General features: G+C 39.0%; 1 protein-coding gene and 1 pseudogene across 1 annotated transcript in view; both read right to left on the bottom strand.

The window, feature by feature from the left end:
- Positions 1-22,450, bottom strand: part of STK31 (serine/threonine kinase 31) — a 137,182-nt gene that overhangs the window by 27,150 nt on the left and 87,582 nt on the right. Inside the window, exon 22 of the mRNA XM_037737969.1 lies at positions 20,440-20,562. Within this exon, the coding sequence (XP_037593897.1) occupies positions 20,440-20,562 (123 nt within the window). The remainder of the gene's footprint in view (positions 1-20,439; positions 20,563-22,450) is intronic.
- LOC108303227 lies at positions 16,690-18,119 on the bottom strand (annotated as a pseudogene).

Raw genomic sequence — 22,450 nt, 5'->3', positions numbered from 1 at the left:
AAAAAAAAAAAAAAAAAAAAAACCTTGAGAGGTGACCTCCTCCAAGTTATCTGCATTTGAATCCACTAAGAAAGGAACAACCAGTCTAAGGTTCTTGATTGGTTCTCAAAGCAGTTTCAGAAGTATTAATACACGAAATTCCTGCACAGGGAAGGGCACTAGAGAGATTAGTGAGCCCATCCAGCCTGTATCTCTTAATCCTCCAACATCCAACTCTACAATAATGAGCTCTATTCTCCAGTCTGCTTGATTGTGATGTTAGAATCATAAAATCTCTAGAGTTTAGGAAGCTGCTACTCATATTCCTTCTTCTCCCATTTCTCTTAGTTGGCATATTCCTGAAAGGCACTGCTAAGGTTCAAAGACAGAGGGGGAACTCATCACAAGTCACATGAGCTGGTCCTCAAGAAAGGACAGCCTATGGAATATTACTTTCCCATTCTCTCTTATTTTTGATTAAGCATCAAAACCAGGCATCAAGTAAGAAAATTATACCTGTATTCGAAACAAAAGTATTAAATACATCCATGAAAGACTTTCTAAGCAGAGGGCTTTTTACCAAACATCCCATAGGAGATAAGCCTAAAGATGCCTAAAAGGGGAGTAATATGATACAAAAGACTTCATACTGGTCAATGCCATGACATATGCTAACAGGTAACATTTCAAAGTCCTAAGTTCCTTCATCAACTGTTCATCACTAGCTTCCATGACGACTGTCTTCAATGCTTAATAATATGTGATGTGAAGGCAGAAGGTGGTCTTACACGGAGCCTCAAGACTCTAAAATTCTGAAATGGGACATCACACACGTACTTCCTTTCTGACACACAAAACCCTCACATCTACACTTCGGATAATAATGGGCTCCCTCACATGCTTGTTAGGAGGATGTAATAAGATGAAAGTTTCTAAAGCACTTTGTTCCAAACATGTTCGAGGTGCTCCTACCTAGGGAGGATGTTACCACCATGTTATAAATAGACATAATAGCTAGGCAAGGTGGCTCACACCTGTAATTCCAGCACTTTGGGAGGCCGAGGCAGGCAGATCACAAGGTCAAGAGTTCAAGACCAGCCTGACTAACACAGTAAAACCTTGTTCTACTAAAAATATAAAAATTAGCCAAGCGTTAGGGCGCATGCCTGTAGTCCCAGCTACTCAGGAGGCCAAGGCAAAAGAATCACTCGAACCCAGGAGGCAGAAGTTGCAACGAGCCGAGATCGTACCACTGCACTCCAGACTTGGTGACAGAGCAAGACTCCCATCACAAATAAACAGACAGACAGGCATAATAATGTCCTTAAATTAACAAATATGGGCTGGGCATGACGGCTCATGCCTATTAAGTCCCAACATTTTGGGAGACAAAGGCAGACGAATTGCACAAGCCCAGAAGTTTAAAATCAAGCTGGGCAATATGGTGAAACCCTATCTCTACAAACAAAAATAAATAAATAAATACAAAAATGAGTCAGCATGCATACCTGTATTCCCAGCTATACTGAGGGGGCTGAGACAGGGAGATCACTTGAGACCAAGGAATAGAAGCTACAATGAGCCATATAGTGCCACTGCACTCCAGCCCAGGTGACAGAGTAAAACCCCATCACCAAAAAAATTAAACAATAAAAAATAAAAACAAATATGCTTGGTCACAATCTGTAAAAAATAAATAAATAAATAAAATAAAATAAAATTCAATGTCTTTATAAAAGTTATTCACACATGGAAATAAAATGTTTTTAAAATGAGAAATGAACAAAGCCTCCAGGAAATATGGGATTATGTGAAAAGACCAAATCTACATTAGATTGGTGTACCTGAAAGCAACAGGCAGAATGAAACCAAGTTGGAGAACACTCTTCAGGATACTATTCAGAAGAACTTCCCCAACCTAGCAAGGCAGGTCAACATTCAAATTCAGGAAATCCAGAAACCACCACAAAGATATTCCTCGAGAACAATTGCCCCAAGACACAACTGTCAGATTCACCAGGGTTGAAATGAAGGAAAAAATGTTAAGGGTGGCCAGAAAGAAACACTGGGTTACCCACAAAGGAAAACGCATTAGACTCACAGTGAATCTCTCAGCAGAAACCCTACAAGCCAGAAGAGAGTGGAGGCCAATATTCCACATCCTTAAAGAAAAGAATTTTCAGATATAGATCCAAGATGGTTGATTAGACACAACTCCAGCACACAACACCCAGTGAGATAGATGCAGAAATCCAGAGATCTCCTAGCTCCAACCGAGGTACCAGGTGCATTTCAATGGGTCTAGTCCAATGATAAGCAAAGCCCACTCAGGGCAGACCAAGGCAGGGAGGGGTGCTGCTTCACCCAGAAAGCGCATCTGACCCAGCGAGTCAGAGGGTCCCCATCTGGCGCTCCAGTCCAGATACAGTGCTTCCCCGAAAGCCTTAGCAATACACAGAACAGGGGATCTTTGCCAGTCAAGCCCCGGGAATTACAAATGTGGAGTTGAATAAGAGCCTGTGGACTGAGCTATCGCCCCTTTCCCCCGCCTGGAGAGAGGAGGAGCAGTAAGTGGGAGCAGCTGGGTGGGCCCCTACCCCATGACCAGAGAGAGAGGAAGCTGAAAGGGGGAGACAGCTGGGTGTCACTGGGTGGGTCCCTACCCTCCCCCACAAACCCCAGAGGGCTGAAGCTCTGACTCTAATGGGGTTGCGCAGCCAGTGCCACAGTCTGAGATGAACCCTGAATGACCCAGCCCAGTGGAGGAAGGGCACAACCCACCACTAGAGGGGTGGGACTGGGCAACATGTTTTAACAAAAACACAGGAAGCCTACATAGCAACGGGATGGCGTTCTTGACAACCCAGCAGCACCTACCGGTCTGCGGAAGAGGCAGGCCTAATCTCCCAGCATAATCAAAAAAGACAAAGGAAGCTTCCCTAGTAACCTGAAGGAGTCACTAGAAACCCAGTAGTGCTTCCACAGGCAGACAAGCGACCTCATCAAGCAGCTCCCTGACACCACAGCCAGGTAAATCCACAAAGATGGGGAAAAAACAGTGCAAAAAGGATGAAACCATCAAAGACCAGAACATCTCTTCTCCTTCAAGGGATCACAACTCCTCAAAAACAGAGGATCACAACTTGACCAAGGAGTGCGACAAATTGACAGAAACAGGTTTCAGAAGGTGGATAATAACAAACTTTTCTGAGCTAAAGGAACACATTCTAACTCAATGCAAAGAAACCAAAAACCTTGAAAAAAGGTTAGACAAAATGCTAACTAGAATAACCAGCTTAGAGAAAAACATAATGACTTGATGGAGTTGAAAAACACAGCACCAGAACTACGTGAAGCAAACACAAGTTTTAATAGCTGAATCGATCAAGCAGAAGAAAGAATATCAGAGATTGAAGATCAACTCAATGAAATAAAAAGAGGAGGCAATACAAGAGAAAAAAGAGTGAAAAGAAATGAACAAAGTCTCCAAGAAATATGGGATTACGTGAAAAGACCTAACCTATGCTTGATCAGTGTACCTGAATAGGATGGGGAGAATGAATCCAAGTTGGAAACCACGCTCCAGGATATTATCCAGGAGAACTTCCCAAGCCTAGCAAGGCAGTCCAAATTGCGAATTTAAGAAATACAGAGAACTCCACAAAGATATTCCTCAAGAAGAGCAACCCCAAGACACATAATCATCAGATTCATCAGGGTTGACATGAAGGAAAAAATGCTAAGGGTAGCTGGAGAGAAAGGTCAGGTGACCCACAGAGGGAAGCCAATCAGACTCACAGCAGATCTCTCAGGAGAAACCCTACAAGCCAGAAGAGAGTGAGGGCCAATATTCAACATCCTTAAAGAAAAGAGCTTTCAACCCAGAATCTCATATCCAGCCAAACTAAGCTTCGTAAGTGAAGGAGAAATAAAATCCTTTATGGACAAGCAATTACTGACAGATGTTGTCACCACTAGACCTGCCCTACAAGAGCTCCTGAAAGAAACACTAAGCACAGAAAGGAACAAGTACCAGTCACTGCAAAGCAAACCATTTGGCAAAGACCAAAAATGCAAAGAAGAAAATGAGTCAACTAATGGGAAAGAAAACCAGCCAGTAACAAAATGGCAGGATCAAATTCACACATAACAATATTAACATTGAATGTTAACGGCCTAAATGCCCCAAGCAAAAGACACACTGGCAAACTGGATAAAAAGTCAGAACCCATCAGTGCACTGTATTCAGGAAATCCATTTTACATACAAAGACACACACAGACTCAAAATAAAGGGATAGAAGAAGATTTACCAAGCAAATGGAGAACAAAAAAAAGCAGGGGTTGCAATCCTAATCTCTGATAAAATGGATTTCAAACCGACAAAGATCAAAAGAGACAAGGACACTACATAATGGTAAAAGGATCAATCCAACAGGAAGAGCTAACTATCCTAAATATATACGCCCCCAACACAGGAACACTCAGATACATAAAGCAAGTTCTTAGTGACCTAAAACAACATTTAGACTTCCACACAATAATAGTGGGAGACTTCAACACTCCACTGTCAATATTACACAGATCAATGAGACAGAAAATTAACAAGGATATCCAGGACTTGAAAGCAGAGCTGGACCAAGTGGACCTAATAGGCATATACAGAACACTCCACCCCAAATCCACAGAATATACATTTTTCTCAGCACCACACTGCACTTACTCTAAAACTGACCACATCATTGGAAGCAAATCACTCCTCAGCAAATGGGAAAGAACAGAAATCATAACAAACAGTCTATCAGACCACAGCACAATCAGACTAGAACTCAGGGTTAAGAGACACACTCAAACCTACACAACCACTTGGAAAGTGAACAATTTGCTTCTGAGTGTCAACTGGATAAACAATGAAATTAAGGCAGAAATAAAGATGTTATTCAAAACCAACCAGAATGAAGACACAACTTACCAGAATCTCTGGGGACACCTTTAAAGCAGTGTCAAGAGGGAAATTTATAGCAATAAATGCCCACCAGAGAAGAGAAGAAAGATCTAAACTCGATATCCTATCGTCGAAATTGGAAGAGCTAGAGGAGCAACATTAAAAAAATTCAAAAGCTAGCAGAAGACAAGAAATAACTAAAATCAGAGTAGAACTGAAGGAGAAAGAGACACAAAAAAAACCTTCAAAAAAATCAATAAATCCAGGAGCTGGATTTTTGAAAAGATCAACAAAATAGACAGACCACTAGCCAGATTAATAAAAAAGAAAAGAGAGAAGAATCAAATAGATGCAATAAAAAATGATAAAGGGGATATCACCACTGATCCCACAGAAATACAAACTGCCATCAGAGATTACCACAAACAGCTCTACTCACATAAACCAGTAAACCAGAAAGAAATGGATAAATTCCTAGACACTTGTACTCTACCAAGACTAAACCAGGAGGAAGTTGAAAACCTGAATAGACCAACAACAAGGGCTGAAGTAGAGGCAGCAATCAATAGCCTACCAACCAAAAAAAGTCCAGATCCAGATGGGTCCACAGCCGAATTCTACTAGACATACAAAGAGGAGCTGGTTCCATTCCTTCTGAAACTGTATCAAACAATACAAAAGGAGGGAATCCTCTCTAACTCATTTTATGAGACCAACATCATCCCGATATCAAAACCAGGCAGAGACTCAACTAAAAAAGAAAACTTCAGGCCAATATCCATGATGAACATTGACACAAAAATCTTCAATAAAATACTGGCAAACACACTGCAATAGCACATCAAGAAGCTTAACCACCCCGAACAAGTATGCTTAACCCCAGGGATGCAAGGCTGGTTCAACATACGCAAATCCATAAACGTAATCCATGACAGAAACGGAACCAAAGATAAAAACCACATGATTATCTCAACTGATGGAGAGAAGGCCTTCAATAAAATTCAACAGCACTCCATGCTAAAAACTCTAAATAAACTAGGTATGGACAGAACATATCATAAAACGATAAAAGCTATATATGACAAACCTACAACCAATATCATGCTGAATGGGTAAAAGCTGGAAGAATTCCCTTTGAAATCAGGCACTAGACAAGAATGCCCTCTCTCACCACTCCTATTCAACATAGTATTAGAAGTTCTAGCCAGAGCAATCGGGCAAGAAAAAGAAATAAAGGGTATTCAATTAGGAAAGTAGGAAGTCAAACTGTCTCTATTTGCAGATGACATGATCATATATCTAGAAGACCCCAACGTCTCAGCCCAAAATCTTCTCAAACTGATAAGCAACTTCAGCAAAGTCTCAGGATACAAAATCAACGTGCAGAAATCATAAGCATTCCTATATACCAATAACAGAGAGCCAAATCAAGAGCGAAATCCCATTCACAATTGATACAAAGAGAATAAAATACCTAGGAATACAATTAACAAAAGATGTAAAGGACCTCTTCAAGGAGTACAAACCACTGCTCAACGAAATAAGAGAGGACACAAACAGATGGAGAAACATTCCATGCTCATGGTTAGGAAGAACCAATATCATGAAAATGGCCATACTGCCCAAAGTTATATTTATATATATATATGTATATATATATATATATGTATATATATATGATTTTTTTTTTTTAAAGACAGGGCTTCACCATGTTGGTCAGGCTGATCTTGAACTGCCGACCTCAGGTGATCCGCCCACCTTGGCCCCCAAAGTGCTTGGATTACAGGTGTGAGCCACCATGTCCGGCCAGTAATCTATAGATTCAACACTATCCCCATCAAGCTACCAATGACCCTCTTCACAGAACTGGAAAAAAACCACTTTAAACTTCATACGGAATCACAAAAGACCCTGCATAGCCAAGTCAATTCTAAGCAAAGAGAACAAAGCCAGAGGCATCACACTGCCAGACTTCAAACTATACTACAAGGATACAGTAATAAAAACAGCATAGTACTGGTACCAAAACAGAGACATAGATCAATGGAACAGAACAGAGACCCCAGAAGAAACACCACACATCTACAACCATCTGATCTTTGACAAACCCAGCAAAAACAAGCAATGGGGAATGGACTCCATGTTTCATAAATGGTGTTGGGAAAAATGGCTAGCAATGTGTAGAAAGCAAAAACTTGACTCCTTCCTGACACCTTACACTAATATTAACTCCAGATGGATTAAAGGCTTAAACATAAGACCTAACACCATAAAAACTCTAGAAGAAAATTTAGGCAAAACCATTCAGGACATAGGCACAGGCAAGGACCTCATGACCAAAACACCAAAAGCATTGGCAACAAAAGCCAAAATTGACAAATAGGAACTAATTAAACTAAAAAGCTTCTGCACAGCAGAAGAAACCATTGTTACAGTGAACTGGCAACCAACAGAATGGGAAAAAATTTTTGCAATCTACCCATCTGACAAAGGACTAATATGCAGAAACTACAAAGAACTTAAACAAATTTACAAGAAAAAAACAACCCCATCAAAAAGTGAGCAAAGGACATGAACAGACACTTCTCAAAAAAAGATATTTATGCGGCCAACAAATATATGAAAAAAAGCCTATCATCACTGGTCATTAGAGAAATGCAAATCAAAACCACATTGAGATACCATCTCTCACCAGTTTGAACAGCGATCATTAAAAAATCTGGAGACAACAGATGCTGGAGAAGATGTGGAGAAATAGGAATGCTCTGCCCCTGTTGATGGGAATGTAAATTAGTTCAACCATTGTGGAAGACAGTGCAGCAATTCCTCAAGGGTCTAGAACTAGAAATATCATTTACCCCAGCAAGCCCATTATTGGGTATATATACCCAAAGGATTATAAATCATTTTATTATAAAGACACATGCATATGTATGTTTACTGCAGTACTGTTCACAATTGCAAAGGCTTGTAACCAACACAAATGCCTATCAATGGTAGACTGGATAAAGAAAATGTGGCACATATATACCATAGAATACTATGCAGCCATAAAAAAGAATGAGTTCATGTCCTCTACAGGGACATGGATGAAACTGGAAACCATCATTCTCAGTAAACTGACACAAGAAAAGAAAACATAACATGGCATGTTCGCATTCATAAGTGGGTGTTGAACAATGAGAACACATGAACCCAGGGAGGGAAACATCACATACCGGGGCCTGTTGTGGGGTGGGGAGCTAGGGGAGGAATAGCAGGGGGTGAGGGAACAGGGGAGGGGTAGCTTTAGGAGAAATACCTAATGTAGATGACGTGGTGATAGATGCAGCAAACCACCATGGCACGTGTACACCTATGTAACAAACCTGCACATTCCACCCATGTACCCCAGAACTTAAAGTATAATTTTAAAAATTGGGAAGAATTTTTTACTCATAAATGGCAGGCCATGGCATATCTAGAATTAAGTTTTTTCCAAAAAGGCTAAACAGAAGACCAGGAGTAAATGGGAATATAAGGCATGGTCTGGGAATTATATGACAGGGTCCAAGGCTGAGTAAACAAAGACAAAAGCCAGAATGCTACTGATGAACTAGAAGTAGAGAGAGACAGTAAATAAACACACTGGAGATTTAAGAATGGCAGACACAGTAAATGAGAGGACACGAAGTCCTGTTCAGAGAAAAATATAAATGGATTACATTCTATTACTTTTGAAAAACAAAAATTGTAGAGATTCACAAAATCCTGGTTCAGGGAAGTGAATGAAATTACATAAAGGTTTGGGTCTCACGTTATTAAGGAAGTCCAGAAAATACAAAGTCAAGTTCACTGGGTGATCAATATGACCACTAACATCTCCTAGGAATATATTGAGAGGTGTAACAAAATCTTCAAGCAAGGTTTTAAAGAATAAAATGTATATGGGGCAATAAATAAGAAGTAAATGAACTCAGGAAAAAAACATGGAACTATTTTTTAAAGTCTAATACTTCAGCACGTAACTGTGGCTAAAATTTGAGCATTCATTCAACTAATATTTGAGTGTCCACTTTGCACCAGGCATAGTTCAAGGCATCTGAAGATACAATGGCAAACAAGATAGACAAGCTACTCCCAAAATGCTTACACTCAAGTGGCAGAAGCAGACAATAATAAGGATAAGTGTATAATATGATAAGAGAAAAATAAAGCAGGAAAAAAACTGCCTTTTAGAGAAAGCAACACTGAAAATGTGTCATCTGAATAAAGGAAAGGGGGCCTGATGTGGTAAATCCCAGCACTTTGGGAGGCCGAGGTGGGAAAATCGCTTGAGCTCAGGAGTTTGAGACCAGCCTGAGCAGTACAGTGAGACCCCCATCTCTTAAAATACAAAAACGTGTGTGTATACACACACACACACACACACACACACACACACACGCACGCACGCAAAGAAAAGAGGCCATCTTTATATTCAACTTCTTCACAGCAGTACTCCTCAATAACAAAAACACAATTCTTTTTCAATGTTACATAAGACAGAATTGTTCTACTTTTTAAAAACTGGCTTCTAGTGAAAACCTTTAAGATTTTCAAAATAACCTAAAAATATTTAATACAAATGTCATGATAAAACTATATTCCATATATGTCAGTTAAAAGATACATAAAACAAAATATTGAATGTTCTCACTAAATGTTGAGAACTCATGAACACAAGGAAGAGAACAACAGACACTGGGGTTACTTAAGTGCCCACTGGGGCAACGGGTAGAATGAGGGAGGGGGTAGAAGGGGGTAGAAAAAAATAACTATGGGGTACTAAGCTTAGTATCTGGGTAACAAAATAACCTGTACAACAAATCCCCGTGGCACAAGTTTACCTAAATAACAAACCTGCAAATGTACCCCCAAACCTAAAATAAACATTTAAAAAAAGAAATAGTTTATTACTGAATGCAGAATGATAACCAGCAACACTTTAATTGTCCATTGTTTTGAATTTTTTGTAGGCAGTCTTCAGAACACTTCATTTAATTTGGGTCTCATAAGAAATATAATCTAAAGCCACAATATCTTTGATATGCCCAAAATATCTCATCAGTTCTAGAGCTTTGCTATCAAACAATTACTTTTTTTTAATTGACATTTCTAAAATTTTTTTTAAAGACAAAGTGACAGTAATCTCTTCATGGCCTTGTAAGTAAGATCTTTTCATAATGGTTCCAGCTTAACCACTAATTTTAAAAGGCAACCATTAATTTAAAAAGTAATCATTAATATTATACATTAATATTACCTTTTTAAGAACAGCCCTTAGATCTTTGACTTTTTGTCCATAGTGCATATATTTTACACTATGTCCTTTCATAATAAATTCCCCAATTCTTTGAGGAGGAAGGTTAACATATACACAGCCTTCTGTACTAAACTCACTTTACTATCAGTAAAAATACTATTTTAAAAAAAGAATTTGACCAACTAAAAAAATTTTTTAAAAACACAATAGCTTCCAAAAATGAAATTCTTAGGTATAAGTCTAACAACACAAGTATAGCAATTGTAAGCTCAAAATAATAAAACGCTGATGAAAGAAATCAGAGAAAATTTAAACAGAGTTCACAAATTAAGATTCAATGTAGTAAAGATGTGAATTCTCTAAAATGTCAGTTCTCCCCAGATTGATCTACAGATTTAACGCAATTCCCATCAAAATCACAGCAGGGCTTCTGTGTGCACAGAGACAAGCTGTTTGTAAAATATATACAAAAAAGCAGCCAGGCCTGGTGGTTCACTCCTAGTAATCCCAGCACTTTGGGAGGCCAAGGCAAGTGGATCACTTGAGGTCAGGAGTTCAAGACCAGCCTGGCCAACATGGTGAAACCCCGTCTCTACTAAAAATTTAAAACTAGCCAAGTGTGGTCGTGGGTGCCTGTAATCCCAGCTCCTTGGGAGGCTGAGGCACGAGAATCACTTGAACCCAGAGGCAGAGGTTGCAGTGAGCCAAGACTATACCACTGCACTCCAGCCTGGCGACAGAGTGAGACTCCGTCTCAATAAAATAAGATATAAAATATAAAATAAAATATATACAAAAAGAAAAGATATCTGAGTAGCTAAAATCTGAAAGAAAAAATGATACTACCCAATTTTAAGACACAGTATAAAGACACAATAATCAAGACAGTATGATACTGGTAAACAGGCACACAGATCAACAAAAGAAAGAGTCCAGAAACAGACTCATACAAAATGGCCCATTTATTTTTGACAACAATACAAAGACAATTCAATAGAGAATAATAGATTTTTAAACAAATGGTGTTGTAAAACTGGAAATAAACCATGCAACTATAAAGCTTTTAGAAGAAAATGTAAGAAAAAATATTCATGGCTTTGGGTTACGCAAAGAGCTCTTATACACAATATTAAAAGCATGATACACAAAAGGAAAGCAATAAACTTCAAAATTAAAACCCTTTTCTCTGCAAAAGATACTGTTAAGAAAATGAAAAGAAAAGCTACAGGCTACAAAAAATCATTGCAAATAACATCTGATAAAGAACTCGTATCTAGAATATATTTGTGAATGCCCAAAACTCAATAGCAAGAAAACAAAAATCCAATTAAAAAAAATGCAAAAGACTTGAACAGACACTTCACCAAAGAAAATACAGGAAGCCAATAATAAACAAACTTAAAGACGCTCAACATCATTATCCATTAGATAAATTAAAACCACAATGAAACACTACCACACACCTATGAGAATGGCTAAAATAGAAGATAATCACAATACGAGGTGCTGACAATGATGCTGAACAAGTGAATATATTCATATATTGCAGGTGGGAATGAAAAATAGTACAGCCACAGTTTGGCAGCTCCTTATAGAGTAATACATACTATTACAGTCTGACTCAGCAATTTCACTCCTGGGTATTTACCCTAGAGAAATAAAAACTTATGTTGACATAAAAACTTATATACACATGTTCACAGTAGCTTTATCTACAATAACCAAAAACTGGAGACAATGCAAATGTTCTGCAACAGGTGAACAAATAAACTTGGTATATATATACAACAGAACACTACTCAGAAACAAAAGAGAAAAACTACATTAGACAACTTGGATGAATCACGAAGGATGATTCACATGCTGAATGAAGGAAGCTAGTCTCATAAAGTTATATACTGTATGATACCACTTATATGACATTCTTAAAAGCACAAAATATAGTGATAAAAGATCAATGGTTGCCAGCAGTTAAGGGCTAGGGGAGGCTGCGACTACCAAGGGACAGCATACACGAATTTCCTGGATTATGGAACTGTTCTGCACCTTGACTGTGGCAATGGTTATTACACTAATCTATAGGTGTGTTAAAATACGTAGACTGTATACCAAAAAAGTCCACTGTACCAGTTAATTTAAAAATAAACTGTTTAAAAGACCTTAATCAATAATGAACAATGAAGAGTAGAAAATCAGCACAATATATTTACTCATGGAGCTATGTACTATAGTTTTAAAAGAAATAAGTGGAATAAAAACTGCTATTACCACACTTATATGATATCTTATGAATCTTCCCAGAAACAAAAAAATATTTGACATTGATACTTTCACCCTTCTGATAAAAATAATAAACAGACTGCTGAAACACTGATGAAAAGGATGCCAGTTTATTTCCATGAGGGTGCTGATTCTATGAAACCAGACAACTTTAAATAAACATGTAGGCATAGGGCTAAAGTCATGACAACAGTATGGGAGAACCACTCCATAATTCAATTATCTCCACCTGGACTTTTCTGTCCTTGACACATGGCATTTCCACACATCCTCTGAAATCTAGGTGGAAGCTCCCAAACCTCCATCCTTGACTTCTGTGTACCTATAGGCTCAACACCACATGGAAGCTGCCAAGGTTTGGGGCATGTGCCCTCTGAAGCCATGACCTGAGCTGTGCCTTGGCCCCTTTTAGCCACAACTAGAGGAGCTGGGACACAGGACACCATGTCCCAAGGCTGCACACAGCAAGGGGGCCCCTGGGCCTACACCATGAAACCATTTCTTCCTCCTAGGCCTCTGGGCCTGTGATGGAAGGAGCTACTGCAAAGGTTTCTGACATGCCCTAGACACATTTTCTCCATTGTCTCAGTGATTAACATTCAGCTACTTGTTACTTTTGCAGATTTCTGCAGCTGGCTTGAATTTCTCCCCAGAAACGGGTTTTTCTTTCCTATTGCATCATCAGGCTGTAAATTTTCCAAACTTTTATGCTCTGCTTCACTTTTAAACCCAAGTTCCAATTCCAAACCATACCTTTGTAAATACATAAAACAATGCTTTCAACCGCACTCAAGTCACCTCTTGATCAATTTGCTGCTTAGAAATCTCTTCTGTCACATGCCCTAAATCATCTCTCTCAAGTTCAAAGTTTCACAAATCTCTAGGGAAAGGGCAAAATGCCTCCAGTCTCTTTGCTAAAACTGCAAGAGTCACATTTATTCCAGTTCTAACAAGTTCCTCATCTCCAGCTGAGACCACCTAAACCTGGACTTCATTGGTCATATCACTACCAGCATTTTGCTCAAAGCCATTCAACAAGTCTCTAGGAAGTTCCAAACTTTCCCACATCTCCCTGTCCTCTTCTGGGCCCTCCAAATTGTAACAACCTTGGCCTACTACCCAGTTGCAAAGTCATTTCCACATTTTCAGAAATCTTTACAGCAGCATCCCAATTTCAATACAAATTTATTGTATTGGTCCATTCTCACACTGCTAATAAAGACATCCTCAAGGCTGGATAATTTATAAAGGAAAGAGGTTTAATTAACTGACAGTTCAGCATGGCTGGGGAGTCCTACGGAAACTTACAATCCTGGCAAGAGAGAAAGTAAACACATCCTTCCTCACATAGCAGCATCAAAGAGAATTGTCAAGCAAAAGGGGAAACACCCCTTATAAAACCATCAGATCTTGTGAGGCTTATTCACTACCATGAAAACAGCATGAGGGAAACTGCCTCCATGATTCAATTATCTCCACCTGACCCCACCCTTGACACTTGGGAATTACAAGTCAACTTGAGATTTAGGTGGAGACACAGCCAAACCATATCATCTGACTTCTTTCTCTTGGCAGAATTATTTTAAGATTCACCCATCTTACTGAGTTATATTTATAGTTCAATTGTTTTATTCCTGAGTAGTACTCCAATAGATAGACACATATATAGCAGACTGTTTATCCATTTATCTGTTGATGAACTTTGAGTTGTTTCTAGTTTTCATCTATTACACATAAATTATTTCAATATTTACATATAAGTCTCTGTGTGGCCATATGCTTTCATTTCTTTTGGCTAAATATCCAGGAGTGGAATTCCTGGGTCATAGGGTAGGTGTATGTTCAACCTTTTAACAAACTGCCAAATGTTTCTCAAAGTGGTTGTTCCCTTCCCATTCCCTTGGGCAATATATATGAGTTCCAGATACAACACATCTAAGCAACACTTGGTATGATCTTTTTAATTTTAGATATTATAGTGTGTAGTGTAGCGGTATCTCATTTTGGTTTTAATCTGTAGTTCCTTAATGACTAATGATGTTCAGAACATCTTTCATATGCTTACATGCCATGTGGACACCTTCTTCTTTGGTAAAGTGCCTTCTTTAAACATTTTGCCCATTTCTTAACTGGGCAATCTTCTCAGTATTGATTATAGGAGCACTTAATAATCTGGATACAATGGTTTTGTCAGATATACATGTTTTGCAAATATTTTCTCCCAGTCTGTAGCTTGCCTTTCATTTTTGTGACAATGTCTTTTAAAGAGCAAAGTTTTGAATTTTGATGACATCCAAATGATTTTTTTCTTTGGGAGTTTATGTATTCTGTGTCCTACTTAAGAAATCTTTGCCAGACGGAAAGTCAAATAAGATTTTATCCTATATTTTCTTCTAGAAGTTTTAGAGACTCAGGTTTTACATTTAGGTCTGATACACATTTTGAGGTTTTTTTTTTTTTTTGAGACAGAGTCTCACTTTGCTGCCCAGGCTGCAGTGCAGTGGTGCAATCTTGGCTCACTGCAACCTCTGCCTCCTGGGTTCAAGTGATTATTCTCTCTGCCTCCCTAGTAGGTGGGATTACAGGCACACATCACTACGCCCAGTGCATGGTGCAAGGAATGAATCAAAACTTATTCTCTACATATGGTATGAGTTGTCCTGTATCATTTTTGTTGAGGATTCTCCTTTTACTCAGGGAACTGCCTTGACATCTTTGTCAAAAGCCAGCTGTCGTATGTGTGGGGGCTATTTTTTATTTTTTTTATAAAGACACATGCAAACATATGTTTACTGCAGCACTGTTCACAATAGCAAAGACTTGGAACCAACCCAAATGTCCATCAATGATAGACTGGATAAAGAAAATGTAGCACATATACACCATGCAATACTATGCGCCCATTAGAAAGGATGAGTTCAAGTCCTTTGCAGGGACATGAATAAAGAAAAGATAGAAACCATCATTCTCACATTTCTTGATAAGGAGAGAAGGGAGATGTTATAGGAAGATATCTCATTAATATGAATTAGCTTTCCAAAAGATGTATTTTTCTATTAATGTGGGCTAGAAATACTTTAGTACGGTATATGCATTTTTCTAAAAGGGAAATTGGACACAACTACTTTAATTCAGTAAAACCCACTAGCCACTATGAGGAGAGGCAAGGGTTGGTGATGTCACAAGGCTACTATAATACACACTATGACCATTCCCTTCAAGGTCAGAGGGCAGCCCCTTGTGTAGTGAAGCCCTTTCCTGGCATGGCCAATAATCAGGAACAGATTCCTCTAGATCTGCCCATTAGGAGTGAGCAGCGTTCAGTATCTGGGGAGCAATGAGGGTTCCTAAGAGGGTAGACTTCAGTGGCTCATGATTACTGCACACACAGAATGTTCCAGGCCCCAAGTGTGCATCTTTTGTGGATGAACTCAGTGAATAGGAACCAGAGAATTAAAAAGAAACAGATAACTGAAGAGAAGTGAAGAAGGGGTGGGAATTAATTAAAATGATCAAATTTCACTTTTGATACCTTGATTTTCTGAAGCTGACTTTAACCAGACAACTTAGTGCCTCTCATAAGTAACTAGAAATTTCTGATGTATAAATGGCTAAAATACATTTTTTAATAACCATCCTTGCAGGGTAACTTCTGCTACCCTACAACTTCAGGTTCTATTTCTGACTCTAGGACACAGGTCCCTGAAGGCCTCATGGACGCCAAGTCAGCATTTTCACCCAGTATTGCCCCTTGCTGAGTCACCTTTGTTGTTTCCACTCACAGTGAGAACTTGCCTGAAACACACAGCTCTTGTGCTTCCTTTAAGACACGCCTGACCGGGCTCTGCTGCTCACACCTATAAACCCAGCTCTGTGGAATGCCGAGGCATGCAGATCACTTGAGGTCAGGAGTTCGAGGCTAGCCTTGCCAACATCGTGAAACCCTGTCTGTACTAAAAATACAAAAAATTAACCGGGTCTGGTGGTATACGCCCGTAACACCAGCTATTCGGGAGGCTAAGGCAGGAGAATCACTTTAACCTAGGAGGCAGAGGTTGCAGTGAGCTGAGTCTGTGCCACTGCACTTCAGCGTGAGTGACAGAGCGAGACCCCGACTCAATTTTAAAAAAGCACCTATGACCTCAATTTTAGTGCCCAAGTGTCCATAAGGAAGCATATCCATCCCACTAACCAGGACTTCCTTAGGAGCAAAGATGGAACTCCAGTTCCTCAGATGGCCATTAGCCACAGGAAGGGCAAGGGTCAGGACAAAAGATCCTCTTGGGCTGCCTTACTTCCCTGAGTGTACGCATCAGCTCAGCCCAAATTGGGGCGAGGATCTCCCAAATGACATGACCCCTGTTGTCAAGACTCTCCAGAGGGACAGGATATGTCTCTGGGCCTAACTTGCTCAGCCTGCCTGTGTGACGCAGCAGGTCTTTCAGAGCATTCATTAGAGATTTTCATTTCCACAAAAGTAGAAGGTGGTAAGCTGGGAGCAGTGGCTCAGGGCAGGCAGGATGACCCTGAGTTGGGAGTCCTGAATCTGACAGTCCTGTAAGATGAGGCTCTTGAGAGTAGCGGCAGTTTTCTCTAGCAAGACTCTAAGGGGCTCAAGATTGCAGGTCCACATTAGGATATGACTCAGATTCAGCTGCTTTAACTGACTGAGGCTTGGATATGGAGACAGATACTCCATATCCCGATCAGCTAGGTAAGCCTTATGTAACGTTAAGGCCTCCAAGGGGTTCTTGAGGCACCTGGGAAAATGGTCCAGATGTTCTTTGATATTATTGACCTTTGTTACAAAGAGCATCTCAGGGTAGTCCAGGCAGAGAAATGGAGTTTCCAAGTCGGGAATGAACTGCTGTTGGCTGCACACGGATAACTCATGATCATAACTGAAAGCTAAAAAGAGTTTGCGAAGATTGCTCATCTGGCTCAGGTAAGTGGCAAACTTTTCTGTTCTATTCAGCGAGCACTTTCTCTGGACTTCCAACTCCTGGATACTGTCTGGGTATACCATTTGCAATAAATTTCTGAAAACTGAAGTAGGCATTTAGTAATTCTGCACCTTAGTACAACATAGGTGTACTAAACCTCTTCTGTAGTAGATCCAGCCACAGAGGTAGCTCAGGCACTCATCCAGGGTGCTTTTCTTAAGGCAGAGGTCTATGAATAACTTCAAGGTCAGTGCTCTCCCATCATTGGACAGTCCTCCACTGTCTGCCTCTTACTCATGGCCTCTGGGGAGCAGGACAGGGCCATGGCTCCAGACCATAAGGTCCAGAAATTCTCATCAAAATTCCCCCAAGCCCAGCACTTGAAGTTTCCACCTCCTGGGGCAAAATTTCACAGCCTTCATGGTCAGCAGTGTATCAAGTCCCATCAGCATAACTTGCAAGGTCTCCAGGTGAGGTGTCTGCATCAGGGACCGCAGAGGGAGGCAGGAGAAGGGCCAGGTCTGCGTCATGGCCTTTAGAATCTCACAGCTTCTGCTACTGAAGTCCTCTATGAAAATCAGAAAGACCTCCCTGGGAAGCTCATCAAGGGTGAAGATGTCCAAGTACAGGTCCCTCCGCAGGTTCTGTGCTGCCAGCTCCAGGAGTCTGTGTGGGGCCTGGAGGCTCATTCTGATAAATCAGATCTGGACTCACTTTGCAGTGTGCTCAGACCTCTTAGAGAATCAGGCAGTTAACTCCAGGCACCACAGCTCTGGGTCTCTTCTGAGGGTGCTCAAAACCTTTCTTTGCGCAGTCTATTTATACTGTCTGTATTCTGCTCCACTCATCTGTATGTTTAACTTCACAGCAGTATCACTTTTGTTTTTACAAACAGGGTCCTGCTCTGTAGCCTAGGCTGGAATGCAGTAGAGCAGTCATAGCTTACTGCAGCCTTAAACTCCTGGACTCAAGCAATCCTTCCACCTCAGCCCACCAAGACACTAGAACCACAGACACCCACTACACCCAACTAATTGTTATTTTTTGTAGCTAACAGGGGGTTCTCACTGCGTTGTCTAGGCTAGTCTTGCCTGGCCTCAAGCAATCTTCCCGCCTCAGACTCCCTAAGTGCTGGGATTACTGGCGTGAGCCACCACTTTAGGCCCATACTGTCTTAATTTCCTAGAATATATTGTCATAAAATCAGCCAGTTTGGGTCCTTCAATTTTGTTCTTTTTCAGACTTGTTAGCTGGCTAACTCAGATCCTCTGCATTTTTATATTAATTATAAAATCTAATTGTCAATTTCTGAAAGAAAAAAAAAATCTACTAGCAGTTGTGTTGAAATTACATTGAATCTATAAACCAATCCGAGAACAAATGATATCCATACAATGTCTTCTAGTCCAAGAGCATGGTGTATCTCTCCATTTATTTACATCTTGAATTTCTCTGAACAATGCTTTGTAGTTTTAATAGTGTACAACCCTTGTACATCTTTTGCTAAACTTACCCCTACAAATTCCATATTTTAATACTTCTGTAAATTAGTTTTAAATTTTAATTTCCTATTATTTGTTGCTTACATAAAAGCACAATTATATGGAAATTAAAACTGCTATATTTCCAAACTCAGTTCTAGTAGCTTTTATATATATTCTCAAAGATTTTCTACACAATTAAGCCTGTCATCTGCAAATAAGGACAGCTTTATTTCTTCATTTTCAAACTCTATGACTTTTATTTCTTTTGGTGACCTTATTACACTGGGTGGAACAGAGATCAGCAAACTATATGGCCTCTGCACCAAACTGATCCCACTACTTGTTTTTTGTACAGCTATAAGCCAAGGGTGATTTTCACATTTTTAAATGTTTCATAGAAAATTGAAGGAATACTATTTAATGCACATGCAAACTACATGAAATTTAAATTTCAATATCGATAAACAAAGTATTACAGGAAGAGAGCCACACTGTTTACATACTGTCTATGACTGCTTTTATGCTATAGCAGAACTCAGTACTTGCAACATAGACCATCTGGTCATTTATAGGAAATGTTTGCTGACCTCTGGGCTGGTAAGAATAGTCTTCCTTCTCTTGTTAATATTTAATCCCTATTAACTCTTGCTTTTTTTAACAAGGAGATTTTTATTTATGTGTTCAACAAAGATAAGGTTTTGTCACACTCAAGGCTTTGGAAAAAGAGGCACTCTCTATTTCTCCATGTAAAATAGCAGTACAAAATGGAACAAGCTTTTTATTTGTGTTCCAATTTTTATTTTAGGTTCAAGGGGTATATGTGCAGGTTTGTTACACGGGAAAATTGTGTGTCATGGGTGTTTGGCATACAGATAATTTTGTCACCCAGGTAGTTAGCCTAATATCTAACACGTAGTTTTTCAATCCCTGCCTTTCTCCCAACCTCCACTCTCAAGTAGACCCCCCATGTCCCTTCTTTGTGTCCATGCATACTCAGTGTTTACTTCCCACTTATGAGAACATGCAGTATTTGGCTTTCTGATCCAGAGTAAATTCACTTAGGATAATGGCCTCTAGCTCCATCCAACTTCTTAATTATTAAACCATGAATGAGAAATAGCTTTTGGTTTACACTGAAAGCAGGAAAATACCCAAGGCTCATTTAACATTTATTTTCCATATATGCATGAATTGCTTTCAGATTAATATAGGACAAAATAATTTTCACTGTTAATTGTGACTTCAAGAAAACTAAGACAATGGCATGATACCTAAAATATATATCAAGCCAATTTGTAGAAAGTACACAATACGTAAAAGGAAGCATATCAACAGTTTTTGATAAAACTTTAAAAAATTTTCTACTAAAAGTCTACTGCTTTTTATTTTTAAGGAGAATGACTATAAAATCATCACTTTATATACCGAAGAGAGACAGAGAGAGAGAGAGAGAAAGAGAGAGAGAGAGAGAGAGTGTGTGTGTGTGTATAAATGACTGATCTATTTCAACAAAAAAATAACATACCCATAATAAAAGGCAGCCATAAGCATATAAGTCTGAACTTGGAGAAGCAGGTTTTCCCATTTTCAGCTCAGGTGATATCAAACTCAAGTCACCAACCATCATGTTCATTGAGGCTCGCTGACTCTACAAAAACAGTATGTTAAATATTTTAGATACAACACAGTTGAGGTGACTTTCTGTGAAGTACTTTCCATTTAATCAATACAAAAAACGAAATTTGTTTTAAATATTTCATTCTCTTCCTTTCAAATAGTTTAATTTTTGCTATTATAAATTGCTCTTCAAATCAGTCTTATAAATTATGGAACTTTTTTTACATTCAGCTTGTAGACTTGAACAGATTTAAAACTAATAACCACTGAGTCTGTGATTAAACATTTGATACTTTTTAAAAAATAAATTTCACATAAGTGGCAGTGCTATGTTCTAATTCTGAAAATTCTAATACTTTATTTAACAACTGAAATGCTACAAAGTACTTTCCCTCCTTACTGAGCAGTCTCTAAATATATCAATTCTAACATGCAAAGATGATCAGTGACAACAGCATGAACCCTAGATTCAGGCAGATCTTGGTTACAATTCCCCACTCTCCCATTTATTTGCTGTGTGACCTTGGAATTTAACCTCTTTTTTGTCCATTTTTTAAATTTATTTTTACTTTTTATGGATACATAGTAGGGGTAAACCTCTCTGAACCTAAATTAATTTGGAAAATGGAAATAATGTCTACCTTACAGAGACACCTATCATGTACCTTAACTAAGTGCTATCTTTTCTCTAGCTATGATTTTGATCCTTGCTTCTCAAAGTATGGTCCAAAGGCCAGGAGCTACAGCATTAACTGGTAGCTTGTTAGAAATGCAGATGATCCACTGCAGAAATGCTGAATAATACTTTGTATTTTAACATGATCACCAGGTGAGTCATATGCACTATAATGTCTGAAAAGCAATGATCTTGACCTCAGACTACTTTCCAAATTTATCTTCCTGATGGACACTTAAATCTGAAACCTGCATGGAAAATGTAGCAAAAGGTCTGATCAATATTTCAGAACACATATTTTAACTGAAGATTAAAATAATGTTTTGAGGAATAATAGGTGATGAATATGTATTTAAAAAGAAGAGTAACTGCTGGACTAGTCATATCTACAATTATACAAATGGTATAATGTAAACTAACCAGAATCCCTAAAGTTTGAGATCTTTTAAAATTCATAATTCAGTTATATTCCTTAGCATATCTTAATTTGCATTTAAACTAATGTAATAAAGTAAATATTTCAGAATACCAATCTGTATAAATCCCACACAATTTAGCTTTTGATTATAATTGCAGTTTCATTTTCTTATCTTTCTGCACTACCATATGAAAACCATTAAGACTACATATACGATCCGGATCCAAGATGGCTGTTTAGGAACAGCTCAGGATTCCAGCTCCCAGTGAAAACGCAGAGGCTGCTGCAGGTGATTCCCAGGCAAGCAGGGCCTGGAGTGGACCTCAACAGCCCTACAGCAGAGGGGCCAGACTGTTGGAAGGAAAACTAAGAAACAGAAATAACTTCATTATCAACAAATTGGACATCCACTCACAGACCCAATCTAAAAGTCAGCAACTACAAAGACAACAGGTGAATAAGTCCACAAAGATGGGAAGAAACCAGCGCAAAAAGGATGAAAACACCCGAAACCAGAATGCCTCTCCTCCTACAAGAGATCACAACTCCTCACTGGCAAGGGAACAAGGCTGGATGGAGAATGAGTGTGATGAAATGACAGAATCAGACTTCAGAAGGTGGGTAATAAGGAACTTCTGTGAGCTAAAAGAACATGTTCTAACCAAACGCAAAGAAACTAAGAACATTGAAAAAATATTTGACGAAATGCTAACAAGAATGGACAACATAGAGAGGAATACAAGTGAATTGATGGAGCTGAAAAACACAACACGAGAACTTCGCGAAGCATGCACAAGTTTCAACAGCCGAATTGACCAAGTAGAA

This window comes from Cebus imitator, unplaced genomic scaffold, assembly GCF_001604975.1.
Source record: "Cebus imitator isolate Cc_AM_T3 unplaced genomic scaffold, Cebus_imitator-1.0 Scaffold45, whole genome shotgun sequence".
NCBI lineage: Eukaryota > Metazoa > Chordata > Mammalia > Primates > Cebidae > Cebus > Cebus imitator.
This window is presented reverse-complemented; position numbering and strand designations above follow the sequence as displayed.